Source organism: Rhinolophus ferrumequinum, chromosome 2, assembly GCF_004115265.2.
Source record: "Rhinolophus ferrumequinum isolate MPI-CBG mRhiFer1 chromosome 2, mRhiFer1_v1.p, whole genome shotgun sequence".
Lineage (NCBI taxonomy): Eukaryota > Metazoa > Chordata > Mammalia > Chiroptera > Rhinolophidae > Rhinolophus > Rhinolophus ferrumequinum.
This window is the reverse complement of record NC_046285.1, coordinates 17382213-17402108: the sequence shown is the minus strand read 5'-3', so window position 1 is coordinate 17402108 and position 19896 is coordinate 17382213. Positions and strand designations below refer to the sequence as shown.

General features: G+C 36.7%; 1 protein-coding gene across 1 annotated transcript in view; it reads left to right on the top strand.

Moving 5' to 3' along the window:
• Positions 1–19896, top strand: part of GBE1 (1,4-alpha-glucan branching enzyme 1) — a 253230-nt gene that overhangs the window by 85398 nt on the left and 147936 nt on the right. The window contains 1 exon segment of the mRNA XM_033134959.1: positions 999–1114. Coding sequence (XP_032990850.1) covers positions 999–1114 — 116 coding nt within the window.

The window sequence follows — 19896 nt, the reverse complement described above, 5'->3', positions numbered from 1 at the left end:
TTCTTGGTATATTCATAACAAATATGTTTTCCCAGTTGCAGCTTGTCTTATCATTCTGTCTGTCTATTCATCCATCTCAAGAAGATAAGTTTATAATTATAGTGGTCAAATTTACTAGACTTTTCCTTAATGTTTGTGGATTTTTTTTCAATCTTGTTTAAAAAACACTTTTTAAACCCAGGATTACAAATATATTTTCCTGTATTTTCTTCTAAGCATTTTATAGTTTTGCCTGTCATATTTAAACATTATTGTATGTTCAAATGATTCTTTGACATATTGTTAGGTAAAGACTCATTTTTTCTCCAGATGGGAAACCAGCATCACTTATTAAACAGTGTGTCCTTTATTCACTGATTTTTATGTCATGTTCACTAGATGTTTCCGTGTGTGTGGGTCTGTTGTTGCTCATTTTTACTTTCTTTCAGGGTCTTCAATCCACCTTTCTTTTGCCCCCTAGAGTTTAATAACATTTTACCTCTTATTTGAGGCATTACTTTAGATTTTATGTCGATTTATGTCAGTTCACAAACTTGTGAATTGAGGTCAATGAAATATTATTTTAATTATTTTTCATCATTTTTCTACCATGACATGTATCTTATCTAATTGCCTAGAAAGCATTTCTGTTCTTTTTATTTTATTTTATATTATCTCTTTTGGTTGATGGTATTTCTTGAAAAATAACCCATCATTTTCTTTTACATTCTATTTATTGATAGAGTTTAAAGTGGAATTGAAACTGTTGTAATCCTTAATATTAAAATGCAAAAGGCAAACTTTCAAGTACATTTTAAAAAAATAAATTAAGAATAAACTTTCTCTAAATGGCTGGTACAGTATTTTGTTTAATACCTTGGAAAACTTAATTATTATTTTTTTTTAGGCAATTTGATTCTGTGAAAGTAGGCAGCATATTATGCTTTGCTTGAAGTTCATTAAATGTCAGTCTGATCATGCTGTTGTTAACTGATCTTCTTTATTGTAATTTTTTTAAGATGATTGGAATCCATTTTCATACCCATATAAAAAACTGGATTATGGAAAATGGGAACTGTATATACCACCAAAGCAGAATAAATCTCAACTAATATCTCATGGATCCAAATTAAAGGTACTTTCTTCCCTCTTATTTTTATTTGAATTCATTTTCTTTTTACTCTGCTTGCAAACTTTGGTTTAAAATATGAGAATGTATACAGATGCGTGATAATCGAGGAAGAAAGTCTAAATGTTCAAAGGGAGGAAATTTAAGAGAGGGCATCCACAAATTGGAATGTGTTACATTAGAACTGTTTGTTTGGGTAGGTACCAAACTCAGTTGTGGTATCAGCTTTGGATACTTGATATAAGGAGGAGTGATTGAGTAATTGTAATAGCTTAGCTTGGAAAACAGGAAGTATTATAGGAAATTGAAAGCTGTCTTTAAATCAGCGAATGTAGAGACAATTTTACCTGTTAAGAGATTCTTGATAAAATTAACTTTGTGACGAGCCGTGTGAATGTGGGGAGGTGATGGCTGCGTTGGAAAGCCACGCGCTTTAGGACACGCTTCTGGCTCTTGCCTTTCTGGTCTTCGGTATGGGAGTTCTTGTTTCTCCTGTTCTTCTGTGGGAAGGCCGTCTGCCTGTCAGCGCTCCCTCTGCTACAGCTGACAGTGCGGTCTGCATACCTGGTCTGCACAGCCCGTTCCACCTCTCCTGTCTCCTTAGGGAGGCGCGACGGATGCGTCCTCAAGTCTGGATTGCAGATTTAAGGCATTTGATTATATAACAAGCTGTCTAAATCCTTTAACATTTACTTGATTTTAGTCCATGCTCGTATGATTATATGTTTCCATGTCCCTTGTTTCTCTTTCCCTTCCTTAGACATGCAGTAGCATCCATAGCATTTACCATGATAAATCCTGTGACTGAATTATTATTTTTATGGGCATTTGTTATTTAAAGCATTCATTCAGAGTTAAAGCATATTTAAAAATCCATATGGATTGTATGTTTGTTTTGCAGCTTTTTTTTTTTACAAATAATAAAATTATAAGTGTATCTAAAAATTACTGAAATATTACATAATATAGTTACCAGACGAGCATATTGTCTATAGTAAAGAAACATTTTAACATGGGATGGCAGCCAAGCTTCTTTTTAACCTGTAGTGAAAGGAGAAAAAGTAGCTACAGTATACAGTAAGAGGGATTTAAATTTAAAATAAATAAGCCCCTTTCCAGGTCAGTATAAGCTTCAGAAGAGCAGGGGCCTTTGCTGTGTATTTTTTTTTTTTTTTTTTTTTTTTTTTTTTTGCTAATACTGCATATTCTCTCTGTGCCTGGCACAGAGTAGGCACACAAGAAATAGTTATGGAATGGTAAAGCATTTTTAGGGCCAATCTTTGAAGAAATAAACCAAACAGCTTGATTCTTCTATGGTTTATAAAGCCTGATTTTATGGCAATTGTGAGGCAGGGCAACTGTTGATTTCACTGTCACTTTAGACCTAATGGCCATTTTTATTTGTTTGTTTAAGAACTAAACATACTAATTTTTTAAGTGCTGAGAATTTTCTCTGCCTTCTTAAATTACAAAATTTGAGAAGCTCTGACACGGTTTCTACTTTTTGCATTAAATAATGAATGAATAAATTTTTGTATGTTGTTTTTATACATGGGGAATAATACTTACTAGGAATGAATGACAACTGATATATATATACTGGAAATAATAGTGGGTATGTGCCTCTCCCATCGGACTGCAAATCTTTTATACTTTCTGCTATCGTCTGAATGTTTGTGTCCCCCCACAAATTTTTATGTTGGAATCCTAATGCCTGATGTGATGGTCCTAGTAGCTGGGGCTTTGGGAGGTGATTAGGTCACGAGGGTGCAACCCTCATGAATGGGTTTAGAGCCTTATAAAAGAGGCTCCAGAGAGACAGATAACCCCTTCCACCATGTGAAAATATAATACGTCTGTGACCCACAAGAGGGCTCGCACCGAACCATGCTGGCAACCCATTCTCAGACTTTAATTGTCCAGAAATGTGAGAAACACGTTTGTGTTCATAAGCACCTACTCTGTGGTATTTTGTGATAGCAACCCAAAGGGACTAATATGCTTTCTGTACTATGCTATGTACAATGCTGTGCTTTCTTTCAAAAATTAATTTTATTGTGTGAAATGAAATAATCCTATAATAAAAACAATGCGGCTTTAACATTTTCTCTTGGCTTTTAAAATCTATGTTTAATGGCAAATAAATGTTAAGCAAGTATCAAGTGGTGTTGTATAATGGCTTCATTATTATTCTCTAAAAGTTTCAGTGAAGATAATTAACTGGAAATTTAGGATCAAAATATTATTTGTAGTGTTTAGATGTTTCCTATGTTGAGTAAACCTTTAGATGCTATTATGTTAATATGGTGGTATAATTAGTTTTTCATTTATGAGAAGTGCTGTGTCAGAACTTCTTTGGAGGAGGGGTTACATTCTCTATAAAAAATCAACTAACTTGAGGTTTTTGGCCTTTGAATCGGAAGTTGTCCCTAGGTAGAGTATCTTGGTAATTAAAAATCTTGTTTTAAATTGAACTTGAAAATTTATTTCAGTCCACAAGGGATTGACCTTTATAACTCACTTGAGGATGTGTCTCTTATGAATTATCTGGTAACCATTAAAAAAAAAATTTGTTACCCATTGTTGAAATGATAGCTTTGTTTTCTCTACAAACTGGTCTTTTCAATTGAACACTTTGGCAGAGGATACCTAACTGCTTATATAGACATGTAAATGTCTCTTTTCTATATTTTTAAGTGAGTTTACCTAATAAAATATTTAAAAAATAAAATAATATTACAAGGTAAATTAAATGCTGAAGGCTTTAAACAGATAAGGGAAGAATAGAAGAATGTATTCTTAAATGCTAATGAGACATACATGACTCATGTCTTTAACACTTTTTCTTTTGGATACATAGCCAAACTAACTTATGTAAAGCTATTTCTTATTCACTGTTTAAAAATATACACCTTTAATAACATATATATTTTAAAAGCTTCTCAAGTTGTCTTATAGAAATTTGACACAATTTTTGAGTGTCTCTGTCCTTGATGTGTGATTTTGTACTAACTTATATATGTAGAGGGTGTGTGTGTGTTTTAAAAATAAAGTGCTATTGGAGCAAAAAAAAAATGAGTGAAGAGTTTATTCATTCTGTGATGGCAGCAGGGGAAATAAGAGACTGTCAGCGACAACCTGAGAGTTCTGCATGAATAAAAGTGTATGTATTGATTGAAGTCCCAACAGGAAGCAAATGCCACCCTCAAAAAAGGACAGTTTGAATATGTTTGTGTTTTGTTTTGTTTTTCCAGAAGGCTATTTTCAAAATTGAGCATTCAGGGGATCCACAAGAGAGTTCAAAGGAGGGTGGGGTTAAGGACTTAGTAGCACCCAAATTGTCATGTTGCCATGGCCACAGGAACAAGGAATCAGTCCCTAGAACCCAGAGAGAGAGAGAGAAAGTCAGCCATCTTGAAAGAAGCACTGAACTTTGTTGAGGGACACAATTAATTCGTGGTAACCTTGCTAGAGGCAGCCAGAGGAATAACGAGACAAATACTCTGATCTCTAGCACTCTCCCCCCTGTCTCTGACCTCTTCCTGGGGCTCCAACTGGTCCAAACCCAATGAGAAGCCAGAGTTCTGGGGAATACGATCCACATAGGTCAGCCTCCTGGGGCAAGACAGCTGAGGAGAAGTGGGTCTGTGCTAACTAGTAAAATGTAGCTCAGGAGACCAGGGAAAGACCTCAGGTCAGGAAAAACAAGAGGTTGGGGAAAGTAAACCTGAAAGGTGGGTTGGAGGCAAACTGTAAAAAAGAATTCTTAGTCTTTTTTTCTGACTTCCATTTTTCTTTTCTTTTATCACACCAATTAATACTAGTAGGTTCAAAAAAAAATGATTAAAGAAGGCAATTTAGGTGATACAAACTTCATTTAACACTTGATGAACCGGATAGTCTGCACTCAGAGAACTGCAAAATGGGACAGAAATGAGAAAGCTTTTTTATAGGATAAAGAATAAAGAAGAAGACAGAGAAAAGTAGATTATAACTGATTGGCTGGGGCCTCTTACTCAGCCTTATTTGGGGTGAGAAGGACCAGCGTTGGCTTGGTGTTTGGGGATTGGGTGACTGGATATATTTAATTTCTGGTCAAGTGGAGCATTTCAAACTGTGGACAGGCAAGTTATCTAAGTTTCGGTTGGTTTGCTGATGTGACACCTTGGGTAGGAGCAGCTCCATCTTGGGCTTAGAAAGTTATTTCAACAATACCCAGATGACTAGCAAGAACAATGAAAAGTGTCTCCTTTTCAGTGTTGAGGATGTTTAACTTCGCCTTGCTATTCAGTGACCAAACGAAGTAGGACAGAGGTTTCTTGATACCAGACATTTTAACATTTTCAAAGGGTCATGTATTAGTCAGCTTGGGCTGCCGTAACAAAATGTCAATAGAAGTTTAATGTATTCCCTATTCTAGAGGCCAGAAATCTGAAATCAGCCGGAATGGTTGTGTTCTGGTGTAAGCTCTTTTCCTGGCTTATAGAAGGCTACCTTCTTGTGTGTCCTCACGTGGCACGAAGCTCACCATCAGGGCCCCACACTCATGACCTCATTTAAACCTAATTCTCTCCCAAAGGTCCCATCTCCAAATACCATCACACTGGGAGTCAGGGCATCAGTATATACGTTGGGGAACTGGGTGGCACAGTTCAGTCCAGAGCACATCAGATTGCTTTTCCATTTATATTTGGATGCTACATGATTGGTAGAAAAGGTGCGTGAGACCTAATACCTGTATTTGTAATTTTCTTAGATACGATACATGAAAAAAATGAGAGACTATTTGGCATTCATATTTAATTTAATCCTTGTGGTAACACTATAAGAGAAGATACTGTTATATTTTCATTTCATAGATGAGTACCCTGAGGTTTAGAGAGTTTAAGTAGGTGGTAGAACCTGGGCTTGGATTCAGATTTGTCTGACAGCAGCATCCCGGCTCTTAATCCTGATGCTATATGCTGGTCAGGCTAAGGGTTCACAGAGAAAATAAGGGAAAAAAAAGTGATACAAAGGAAGCAGAACTTGAGCTTTGCCCAGATTTGACAAATCATTTTATACCATATTTGCTTTTGGTTTTGTGTATGGATACCATCATCCCCATTTTTCAAGGTGCTGCGAAACAGTTTTGAAGTTACCTTCCCTTAGAATAGAAAGGAGATAATCTGTGGAAAGAGTTGAAGTTTTAGAGAATAAAGATGAGATTGGTTCAGTAAAACTAATTATTGAGAGCTGGAATGAGACTGTTAGGCAGGAAAAGGCCATTGAGAGAATTTTGGGAGTGGGTGGCGTATTGAGAAATTAGCATCTAAATACTTGCTTAAGGAGACTAATCTTATAAGCACTTTATTCTTCATTTCTGCAATATGTTTTATATTATTATTATTATTATTATTATTGCCTGTTTTTATCTCCACATTCTTTTTTCACTGTTTCAGTAATTTCTAATACTTGGATATTGGGTTTCCTAGATTTTATCTCCTTTTCTCAAGTTGCCCATTATTTTTCTTTTCTGTTTCACTTTGAGAAGTTACTTTATCTTTACCATCCACTGCTTTTGTTTTAGTAATAATATTTTTAAAATTTCTAAGGACATGCTTTCTGTTCAATCCTTTTTTCATAGATTCTGTCCTTGTTAAATGCCTGGGATACTTTTATCTTTTTGCAAATATTAATTGTAGATTTTGTTTTTCAAGTTTTTTCCTTGCTCCCTTTGCCCCTACTCTGTTTCTTTCAGATTTTCCTTTCCTGTGTTTCTTTTAGCTTCTCTCTTTCATGGGGCAGGCTATGTTCAAATGCCTGGTAGTCCATATTTTAGAATGAGGTAGGAAAAGGCAATTACAAATTCTGTGCACATGGCTAGGGCTTTGTCCCTGCTGAGCTTCACTGTTAGAATGCCAGCCAGCCTTTAGGTTGATGGCAATCAGTGAAGGTTTTCCGCTGAGATCATTTATTTTTTTCAGTGATGGATCTTTCAGTTTCCTACAAGAGGTGACTGGAAGGGATGTGGCGTGAAGGACTTTATGTTTGGCTAATGGCATCCACGGGTAAGGGCAAGGAAAGTAGGTGAGGGTCCCACCTTTCAGTGAAACACTTAATCCTGTTTTCAGCCATGTGAGTCATCTCCTCCTTCTGCTGTGCTCATTGTCGCTTGGTCTGGAGCCTTCTACGTTCAGTGGTTTTCAGAGAATGACCCTATTATCTCCAGTTTGAGGGGTGGGAGGTGGCAGTTTGGAGGGATACAGGTTTATCTGTACAGAGTAGGGAAAAAGCTCCACTCCAGAGCCTCCAGTCACCTGGTAGAACACTGCATCTTATCTTCTCCCGTTGTACTAGGAGCCTCCAGACACTGAGTCTCCTACGGATTCTGGGAGACAGATTGACCAGCTGCTTTCTTTAGGTTCTTCCTCTGCGCTACTAGATTGTGATTTTTCTTATCAAGCTATGAGGTGTGATCGAAGCATATGGTGAATGTTTACATTAAATATATATATATATATATGATATATATATATATCACAATAAAAGACACATTGCCATTAGTCCTCCTCAAAATATTCCCCCTTGCTTGGAACACACTTATCCCATTGTTCTTGCCGCTTTCTGAAGCAGTTCTGGAGTCTTCTTTCATGAGTGTCTTTAATAGTGCTGTCATGGTTGCCTCGATGTTCTGAATCAATTCAAAATGTTTGCCTTTCATGGTCATTTTGACTTTGGGGAAGAGCCAGAAGTCATTCAGTGCCAGATCCAGTGAATAAGGTGGGTGAGGATACACTGTAATGTTTTTATTTGACAGAAATTGCCATACCAGCAGTGATGTGTGACATGGAGCCTTTCTGTTGTGATCACAAAATACAATGAATGCTGCTGCCGAGTGTCATTCAACAAAAAGGCTGGGGTCTTCAATATGGGAAGCAACACTTTGAATCTTAGTAACAATGTGTGACAAGTTTCAACTTGTTCGGTGCTGTCAGTCGAGTGTAAGCTACAGTTGAGAGAAGGTGTTTTAAAGTGCGCTGAAAATCATCCTCCATCATGACAATGTTCCATGTCACACATCGCTGCTGGTATACGGCAATTTCTGTCAAATAAAAACATTACGGTGTGTCCTCATCCACCTTATTCACTGGATATGGCTCCATGTGACTTCTGGGTCTTCCCCAATGTCAAAGTGATTCAGGACATCGAGGCAGCCATGACAGCACAACTAAAGACACTCACGTAAGAGGACTTCTAGAACTGCTTCAGAAAGTGGCAAGAATGATGGGATAAGTGTGTTCCAAGTGACGGGGGAGTATTTTGAGGGGGATTAATGGCAATGTGTCTTTTACTGTAATACATTTTTTTTACTTAGACATTTCCCGTATTGTTTGATTGCACCTCATAGTTCCTCACCCCTGCAACTACTTTCTGTCTTGCAAACATGTATCAAATTTTCTAGTCTCTCCTTGCCTCCTTTTCTGTTCTTCTCTATTAATGCCTTTTATATTCCTTTGCTGTTAAGTATTTCAACAGAGTCTTGATAGGTTTGTCATTTTTAATTCATACTTCTAAACACCCGTCTTTAAATGGAAGAAGAAATAAAAAAAAGTACATTTACTGGATAGAAGAATATTTTATAATTCTAGGGCCTCACCTGAGCCTTTATATTCTCTTCATATTCCATGATTATAAGATTTTGGTCAAACTGATTATTTCTTGCTTGTGATGTCTGTCTGTATTATTATGTGTGATAAAGATTGTCTTCTCTATGACCCACAAAAAATCCTTTACTCACTTCATTTGTTACCTGGTTCAACTTAATCAGCCTTTAAGACCCTGAAACATCTAATTTGTGGGCGAATGCATAGTTAGAATTAGATGCACTTTCCCTTACCACAGAGATTATAATTCTTTGTGTTTGCAAAATACAATACGAATGTTAATGAACCTAAATAACATACTAGGAAATGGTCTTCCTCTGTAGATGAGAATAAAGGCTTGTTAATTGATTCATTTTTCTTTTTCTTTTTTTTTTTCCTGAAGGTCTCTAGAATGTTGATAGGAAACACAAAATAAACGTAAATTTCCAGTGCAGTCTATTTGCCAGTCTGTAGAGTAACTCTGTTTGCTTACAGGATGGACGAGATAGAAAGTGTGGAGAGTTGCCTTACATTTTGCACTTGATTCACATTAATTTCTTCATCAAAGTTTGCTCTTTTTTTTCTTACTATCTTAGTAAACACATATTTAATTTTATGTTTTCTGCACTTGAAGCATTGTGCTGACTTCCCTGAGTGCATGTGAAGACATGAAAGCTAAAATGCCTGCACTTTGAATTTATTGTCCACGTGAAGAAAAATTCCCATTAAAATGAGTCACTTTAGCATTCTGTGGCTGATTAAGGGAGTAGTAGAAGAAGCTTATGTTTTTTGAGAAGTTTGTGACAGAAAAGCAGGAGTAATCAAATGGAATATGTAGTTCTTTCTTTTATTTATTTGTTAGTGATTTATTTCTGTTCATATTTGGCTAAATATTGACGTGGCCGAGTTGGAACCCAAGAGAGAAGATAGCAAAGAGAGGACAGGGGTTAGAGAGAGATCACTGGGGAAGTGTAAAGCTACGGGTGACTAAAGGTCACAGTTTGAATAATTAGGGGATGATAATGGAAAGAGCTGTATTTAAGCTTAGTCTTGAAGGAGTTAATGAATATGAATTAATGAATACATACGTTGTCAGGGGTCAATTAGGAAATAAAATAATATAATTCCAAGCAAGAATAGGCCTCCAACCATCTGTGTGGGAGATAGTGATGTGCGAGCTAAAAAAATAAACAAAAAACAAAAACAATTTTCCTCCCACTTTCTAAGTTTTTCTAACGGGCTAAATCAAATGAACAGAGACAGGTTAACAGGAAGAAATGTACAAAGTTTATTACAGATGTACATGCCATGGGTGTCATAAGATATGTGACCTGAAATTCATTGGGCAGGTGAGGTTTATATGCCATTATGGATAAAGAAGATAGTGGGCAGGGGTTTGAGATTTGAGGAAGCGTGGAATCCATGTAGCAAGCCAATTCTTGTTAGGCAACCCAGAAACAGTGGGAGCTGGGGGATGTCGCTACCAGGCTCAGGCCTGGACTTCCTGTTTAATGCGAAGGTGAGCGTGCTAAGATGCCCTTCCCAGAGCAGGCTTTTACTTCTGAATCTTTTAGGTTCTTTCTGAGTCTTTTGTTTCTTAATAATCAGCTTAAAATCAACATCCCTAAAGGCACGGTTTTGGGTTGGCGAAACTTTTCGTCCCCCTCAGTGGTCAATTTGACTTGTACTGACTTATGAAAATATCAGATATACGTATAAGGAGATTAAAATAGTCTGTCTCAGGAAATTTTACTCTGAAAAGATTGCAGGACAACACAACTGTTAAACTTTGACAGAGGTCCTGTTTTGCTTTTTCCTAAGTCCTGCATTTCTTAAAAAACCTCCTCAATAATTTTTTAATAATGACCAATATGTTCTTTAACCTGTTCTTTCTTGTTGTTTTTCTTTGTTTGCTTTTTGATCAGGACTTTGCCCTTATTGATCTTTTTTTACCTTTATTTACCTTATTTTACCCTTTTTTCCCTTATTGATCTCTACCCTTATTTTTTTCCCCCTAACAAATACTCATACTCTCTCTTCTAGAGCATATATATGATGTTGTGATTTATAAAGAGGTATTGTGTATTTGTTCTTCTACCCTATTCCTGGCACAAAGCTCCTAAAACTTGGAATTTCCAAAGTGATGAGAGCAATAAAGATGTTTTTGTTAAAATGTTCATGAGGTGGCTTTTGGAAACCACCTACATTTGGGGGCTGGTTGCTAAGGAGAAGCAGCCAAGTGATGAGAGAGTTGGAACTTTTGGACCTGCCTCCAGACCTTAGGGAGGAGAGAGGGGGTGGAGATTGAGCCAGTTACCAATAATCAATGATTTAATCAATCCAACCTATGTAATGAAGCCCTCCAGTAAAACCCAGGAAGATGGAATTTGAAGAGCTTCTGGGTGTTCAACCTGTGGAGATGAGAAAGTGGCATGTTCAGATAGATGTTGGAAGTTTCCCACCCTCCTTCACATACCGTACTCTATGTATCACTTCCATCTGACTGTTCCTGAGTTATACCCTTTTGTAATAAACTGGTGATCTAGTAAGTAAAATGTTTCCGTGAGATCTCTGAGGGGCTCTAGCAAATCAGTGGAGCCCAGGGATGGGGGTAGTTGTTGGACCCGCCAGTCTCGAGCCTTCTATCAGAAGCTCAGGTAGACAGTGTCACCATTGACTTGAATTGTAGGACACCAGCAGGTGACCCACAATTGCTCGTTGGTATGGGGACAACTACATTGGAATTGGGTCCCAGAACCTTTAATATATTAAAGTGCTGAAAGTCATTTATTTTTAATTAACAAAAGTCACCGACTGTTAAAGGACCGCATATGTGTTCTCTTTTTCTCTCATATGGTAATGATTCATAGAAGAACCTACTGTCAGGTACCTTTGTTCTTTCCATATCCCCACTTCTCATTCATTGGTTTCTATCCTCCCCTATCCTGATTTAAAAATAAAAATAAAGTAGAACAAATAACTCGATGAAAGTAATTTAATTCAAGTCCTATGAATGAAGTAGGATAAACCTCATTTGCCATTATGAATCATATGAAGCACATATTCACATTAGTATTTCATGTAAATAATACAAATGGGTTCCACTGTGTCACGGCCTATGGTGGGGTCTCAATTTTCTGCAGTTCTTATATATTTATGTTTATTATTAGTTTCAGGTGTACAAAACAACATAACGAGTAGACCTTTACTCTGCAGTTCTTAAGTGATCGTTTCTAGTTTCGCTATCATGCTACGGGTAATATATCCTTTTGCTCTGTACCATCTGCTAACTGAAACTTGTTATAAGTCATTGTTTTTTGCAGCTTACTTGTTAGCACTTTGTTTTCCTGTGGTACATTCTATAGAAATTCTTTTAGCAAGGGCTTGAGATCTTACATAGTTCACATTTTATCTAGGATTAAAGTTTACTTATTATAGATATCCAGATCGAAAGTTGTGTACTCTCAGCATGTGACGACATTGCTGCAGTTTTGTCTTATATCCAGTTTTGCTGATAAAAAATCCTGACTCTTTGATTCTTGCTCTTTTGCATGTAATTGGCCTTTTCTACTGGTAGCCACTGGTATTTCCTTTTTATCCTGATGTTCTAAAAATTTCACTACCATCTGCCCTAAGACAGGGTTTTATTTCTTACTCTTTTCCTAAAATGGTCATATTCTCATAACTAATTCTGATTTTTTCCCCAGTCCATTTTCATACCATAACTACAGTCATCATTTTAAGATTTGAAATCTGCTCATGTTTTTCTTCTACTTTAAACCCTTTCTGCTGAGCTCTCCCCACCCCCAATTTGGTTATAGTCAGGGATTTTAAACTGTGTGTTAAGAAGCTGACCTGGTCAGTTTTCAGATTCCAGCACTCACTTGAAATAAGGAGATTTGTTTGTTTGTTTGTTTTGTTTTGTTTTATAATTGATCTCCTATGTATGATGATGTCTAAATAAAGATTTCTGTGTTTTAAAAGAATTGGACAACACTGGCTTCTAGGAGGAATTCCATACTCCTTAGCTTGCCATACAAAGCCCTCCATGCCCTGGCTTCGGGAGTCCTTTCTAGATTGTTTTTATCCTTCTCACTGTGTTCAGGCTGCTATACCAAAGTATCCTAGACTAGGTGGCTTATAAACAACAGAAATTTGTTCTCACAAACTAGAGGTTATAAGGCTGAGATCTGGGTGCCAGCCTGGTAGAGGTCTAGTGAGGGCTGTTCTCTGGGTTACACACTGTCCGTTTCTCATTATATTCTCACGTGGCTTAGAGCAGAGAGGAAGCGGAGTGCTCTTTTCACTCTGGTAAGGTTGCTAACGGAATTCAGAGGGCTCCACATCATGACCTCATCCAATCCTGATAACCTCTCTAAGGTCTCACCTCCTAATCCCATCACATTGTGGGGAGGGGTTCAGCGTAGGAATTTGAGAGGGATAAAAACGTTCAGTCCATAGCAGTTCAGTATACCTTTCACAACGAACAAAGCAGTTTCTCAAATGCTATTTGGTCATGTCTCAGCAAGTGGCAAAGGCAACCATAATTTTCTGTAGAATGGCTTTCCCTGGTTTAAGTAGTCTGGCAAACTCCCAGTCTTGGATATAGCTCTTATGTGCTATTTATTTTTGGTGAAGTTTTCCTTAATCCCAAACTCTACTTTACACTGACCTACTACCGTTTCTGCCACAAACACCCCTAGACGACCTGTTCCGTCCTTACTCACTGTGATATGTATTTTCAGACTGAATTTTTTGAGGATCGGGACAGTGCTTGATCATCTTTGTGTCCCTGGAACCTAGTAATTTTTGATTCCTAGAAGCTGCTCGACAAATGTTTATTGACTGTGTGGATGAAATTGATAGGGGCCATCAGATCAGTGCATTTGCCACTGTTGGACATGTTTTTGCATGTGCATATTATACAGAAAGTGACATAAATGTATATATAATAAAATTATATGTGTCCATAATTTAAAATTGTACTTTTTGAGTTTAGGCATTTCAGACTTACAGAATTGCTCTTAATAGGAGGGGTCCTGTTGATGTCAGGGTCAAAACAAATAAATATTGGCCTGGAAATTGCAGCCTGTTGTAATGAGTCTGTAGCATTATCTGGGTTGTTTTTTTTTATTTTATTAATTAAAGTTTATTGGGGTGACAGTTATTAGTAAAGTTACATAGGTTTCAGGAGTACAATTCTGTAATACATCATCTGTATATATCACATTGTGTGCTCACCACCCAGAGTCAGTTCTCCTCCCATCACATATATTTGATTCCTTTCACCTTCACCTACCACTCCCTACCCCCCTACGACCGGGTAACCTGTGCTGCTTTTAATACGAGTACAGAGATCTTTGTGAGTCAGTGTTCAGAGAACTAATAGTAGGAAAAGTTTGCCTTTCTCTTGAGGGTTTGAAATGCTTGTTTTTATCTCATGGTTCCCTCTGTAGTGTGTCAGAAGACTAAAAATTAAGTGGGTTGTACATTTGCAGTAACCATCCCACTCCAGACTCCTGTACTATTATCTTGCCTCCTTGCCCTCCATCCTTTCTCTGCTTCTGATCATGTTCATTGTAACTGCTGACTTTTCTTTCTCATTTTATTTTAAATAATTATATTACACTATTACACTTTAAAAATTGTAAGCTGTCCTTTTTTTTTTTTTTTGGAGGTAAGAAGAATATAAATTAAATGTATGTAAATCTGCAAATAAGGTTTGTAATTACAAATCAAGAGAAAAATGTGTTTTAGTGTTCCTTTAAATCACCTGTATATAAATGGATAGTGTCTAATTCTTTTTCCTTATAGTTTAGAATAAGTTAGGAGACTATAAAATGGATTAACTATGAGATGTGCCAGAGGTTAGGATATTTAGTCATTAAAGGGAGTACTGTGAAGGGAGAAAAGTCCAATTATGGAATGATATCACTCTTATCCTGAATTAATAATGAGATGTTATTTCTCTCGGGGCGACGCACATATCATTTCTGTTTTAGACATTTTCCTCAATGAAAACTTTCTCTAACTTTGAAGAATATTCACTTTTGACACAATGAAGTAGAAATCTGGGATATACTATTACTGTATCTATGTCTTTTTTACTCAAGGTACAATAAATTATGGTGAAAGAGAAATAGTTCAGTTATCTCTTTTAAATACATAGATGAAATCTAGTTACAGCTTGTTAGTATTAAGCCTGATTTCTGTGCATCAGTGTTTTTTATAACAAGACTCAGGATGAGGAGAGGCTTGGATTATGTAGTTTTGTTTTCCTTTTTCATTTTCAGCTGAAGCCCTGCAGACAGTAGGAGAATGTCGGTGAGATATCAATGGCAGTATAGGGATTGCTCTCTGAAGTCATTATAAATTAACAGCTAATGGGTAGCTTTCTTTGATAGCTCGTTTATAATTGAGTACAGATAGATGAAAATCAAACACAAAGGGAACTCAATATTATCATTAATTTTGACTTTGTTTAACAGATGATTTCTGGGCACCACAGCAGCCTTCCTAATTTGTCAGTGTATGATGAAGAAACTAATCATACACAGCTCAGAGAACAAATAACATACATTTTCCCAAAAAGTCACCTTCAGAGATAAGCACAAGAAAAAAAAAAAAATCCCACAAATCTGTTGATCCTTTCATTTCTCCTGTTTTTCTCTTTGTTTTCCTTTAAAAATACAATTTGTAAAATAATTTTCATAATTTAAAATATCTAATGATTGACTTTCCAGAATTCATAGCCTAAAGTAGACTATAAATAGCAGATTTTTCCCTGTAAAATGCTTCCTTTTTCCTTTTATTTATTTTATAGAACTGACTATGTGCCAGGTACTGTTTTAAACACTTTATGAATATTAATTGGTTTATTCCTCGTAACACTCTATCAGGAAGGCCCTATTGCCATTATCCCCATTTTCCAGATGAGGAAATGGAGGCACAGAGTGGTTATATAACTTTACTAGCTGATGGTTGGCAGAGATGGGATTCAAACCCAGGGCATCTGGCTACAGAGGGTGTGTTCTTAATGATTATGCTATGTTGCTATGATTTATTAGTTTACAATTCCTGGGTAATTAAAAACTATATTTAAACACATTACCCTTGTAATGTGTTTAGACATTAAATATGTTTATATTTAAACATAGCCCTTGGCTAAAATGATAAACTTTTGCAAATCCCAATATGTTTTCAGAATGCATGTTTCTCTATGAGCAAGTGGCAGTGACAGTAATAAAGTTGGGGAACAAAAAAAAAACTAAAAAGCAAGATGATATTTTTTAGTTGTTAGGAATATTCAATAAAACATATGCAATGACTAGATATATTTATATATGTATAAGTATACACCAATGCAGACATGTACACAATACATATATACTCATATGCATGTGTGTGTGTGCGTATGTACCTGTATGTGACATATTTGATGTTAGGTAATTGATAGAATCATGGCTACTGAGGTCAGTGTCAGGGCAGCTCATAATGAGACTCTTCAAAGGAAACTGCACATACACTGACAGTTTGATCTCATGACACTGATAGTCACCATGCGTGCATGCATTCATACATGTGTGCATGTAGCTAGTTTATAACTATGTATGAGTCAGAACATTGTAAATAAGGCAGATTTTACTTTTTAAATCTAGACTAGTCCTTATGCCTCGTGTGAAAATACCTCTGTGGCCAGACCTGTCAGGCTGGGGGCTGCTGAAGGGGTAGGGGTCAGAAAGTGAGGTGTTCGTGGCGAAGTGAGACCATCTGTGCTACCAGGAAGGACATCAGTGACATCAGGAAGGAGTCAGAGAAGTCAAACACTAAAATACCCACAAAGAAAAGCTGAGGGCAGAGGCTAGAAACAATTGTTTATTAAGCTGGTGGGGCTAGACTGAGGAGGGAAGAAGTCAGTAATGAGTGGGAAGAAAACAAAACCAGGGGGGAGGTAAGCCAGCAAGGTGACTGCCGGGGCTCCATCATGCTAGTCCTCATATTTGGAACTTTGTGTGTTTTTCTGGCCCAGGACCACACTTGGCTGACTTCATGAGTTCATCACTCTTCATTAAGGTTGTTTCGGTGGGAGATAGGCATGTTTCTGAGTCATCGTAGTAGGTAATATATTGGTTATGTTGTTTTGGCAAAGGACTAAAATAACAGTGTTTTAAACAAGAAAGATGGTTTGTTTCTCTGTGAAGTAAAAGTTCAGGTCAGTAGATGCTCTGTGGATAGGATACTCAGAGCACTTGCTTTACATCGTCCTGTAAAGGATAGGTCTTCTCTCTCCAAGTGTGTTATCCACACGACAAACCATGCTCACCATCTCTATGTATCCTGCAGAAAGAGGAGAAGAGGAGAACGAGGTCACGGCATTCCCTTTTAAGGATGCAAACACAGAAATTCTACATACATCCTTCTTGCCAGATCTTGTCACATTTGCCATCCTAGCTGCAAGAAATGTCGGGAAATATGGTTTTAGGTTGGGGCCATTTGTCCAGCTAAAATTCAACAGGTTCTGTCTTATTTAAAGGAAAAACAGAGGATTGATTTTAAAATACAACTAGCATTTATTTTCCTAGCCATTTAAAAGGATGTTTTTAAGGAAGTAGAAGAATTAACCTTGTGTTAGAAACTTGCATTTTTTAATACTTCTCAGATCAACTGTAAGTAATGTATCCTTATGTTATTTGTTGCTGTGCTATAGAAATAACATTGTTTTAAACCTCTTAAGCGTTGATTCATTATAACTTAGAAAAAGTGTAGTGTCCTTAATAAGAAAGAGTTTTTAAAGGATATGGCTGATAATAATATACACTTAAGGATATAGCTGGTATTGATAATGTGCAATCATAATGTGCAATACTTTAGGTCATTGTAAACTCCAACATTAAACAAATAAAATGAAAGTAAAATCCGAAAGCAATCTGGAATTCATTAGGTCTTATTATGTGAGGCTTAAAATTTTGCTACTTTGTGAAGGATGTCCAAATTTTCATGAAATGCCAGTCTCACTTTTAATGCTATTTTTACTTTGACAACAGTTTCTGTGTACAATAAGAGTAGGATTTCAATGAAAACCTTGCATGTAAATATAGCAGTGTGGGATGTAAAAGCACGCTGAGCAGAATCTGCCACTGACAGCAACCAGGCTCTCACCTGGTTTTCTTGAAAAGCAAAATTCAGCATGTACACCGACCACACTGTAACAGAGAATGCACAGGGCAGCAGGATGAGTGCATCTGAGATACCAAGATTAAAATTAGTGTTCAAGAAGAATGATTTTCTTCCCTTCTTAATAAATCTGAATATATATTGGCTCGAGTCATTTAATTTGTGTATTGGTGAGCATTTTTTAATAAACATTTAACCCTTCATTTTTTTTTTTTTATAAATTCTGCAAGAACATCAGATAAGAAGGAAAGGGTGTGAGCCAGCATTTATCTGTAAACCTACCATAGTAATTAATAAAAGAAATTAAATATTTTACACAATATTAGAAGGTTTTTAGAAAGAAGACTGTTTTTAAAATTGGTAAGTTGGTTAAACATTTTTAAGGCAACCATGAGTACACTGAATCTTACTAAAATAAGAACTTTTGAAATTTATCTTGTCTCAAAAATATTTTAGGGTAAAATCGTAAAAAATGGGGAGAACAAAAACACTTTTTAAAGTATCTCATTTGTATCCTTGAGAGAATATTTTAAACAGAAACAGTTTTGGTGATTTCAGTATCCTCACAGGAGACCCTTCACTGTGCTGGCGTCTCAGTCCCTTTATCGCCTCTGCTCCGGTGATCTTGCCCTCCCAGCTGAGTCCCGCTAAGGCACATGGCCCTCAGCCGTCCACTGTGGTGGTCCTACTGCAGACATTGCTTTTACTTATCAACTCTCTATGTTCCCCACGTTCATACCGTCCGCACGCATGTCCATCACATCCTGTGTAACAGTACGTCTAGACACTGGTTCTCAAGCTTTAGTGTGTATCAGCATCACCTGACACACTTGTTCAAGACACATCCCAGGGTGTCTCATTCAGTAAGTCTGGGGGGGCCTGCAAATTTGCATTTTCACAGCTTCCCAGGTAATGCCGTGCTGCTGGTGCAGGGACCACACTTTGAGAACTGTCCAAAAGCCCCTTCTTGAGCCCATTCCACTAGATAAGGATACTTTTTATAAAACAGAATCATGTCCTCAAATCTTTCTTTCTTTTTAAATACGTCGCTTTCAAGGTCCCTTGCAAACATAGGATGGTTTTATTTTGATCAGTTGTATACAACTGGTTTTAATTGTATTATGAGCCAGGTGCAATAAAGGGATGCTCGAGCAAGATTTTATATTTTAGTTTTTTGTACAGAGATAAACTCAGGCCTGGAAAAGTCTCTGTGGAATGACTGTTACCCCCTGCCCCCCCTTTTTCCTTTTTCACTACCCAAAGAATGCTACTTTATTTTTCCACGTGGGATGATTCTAATCAGTGACACTTATGCAAGGACAGTAACAGAGCTCCATAGTGTCATGGAGACCTGCCTCAATCCCATCTCCTCCAACACAAGATTAGGGTATACGAGTTCATGTATTCACTTTATATGAAGCCCGTACTAGGGCTCCGACAGTTATTTTTTTAAAAGGCAAAGCATCAGAGAAGTGGGAATAGCCTAAATTTATTGTTAACTAATTTTGAGTCCATCTACAATCTTGTTAGCTAAGTGTCATGACAAATTATTTTGTATACTGAATTGGATCAAAAGGACTTTGGGATATGTCAGTTCATTATTTACCATTTATACATTGTATGGCTTTGAACAATTTCCGTATCTGAGCCTTTTGACTAGTACCCAGTTTGCACTTTAAAAAAAATATAATGACTAGATTTCAAAAACTTTCCAAAGAAATAGTATTCAAGCAGATTTTTATATTCTGATTTTTCATAGCCATAATAAATAAGAAATATTGTGATTGTTTCTATTCTTTCAAGGTAAACAAATTTGAAATTGTGCCCTGTTATAATACATCTGGTAGAATGAATCATCTTTGAGTTTCCTTACAGCCTAGTAATCTTATTCAATGCAGTGCCATGTCTTTCCTGAATATCTAATATACACTTGATGCAGTGTGACACTTTTCATATGTACCTTGCTTTGACTTTATGTCAGCGACAATA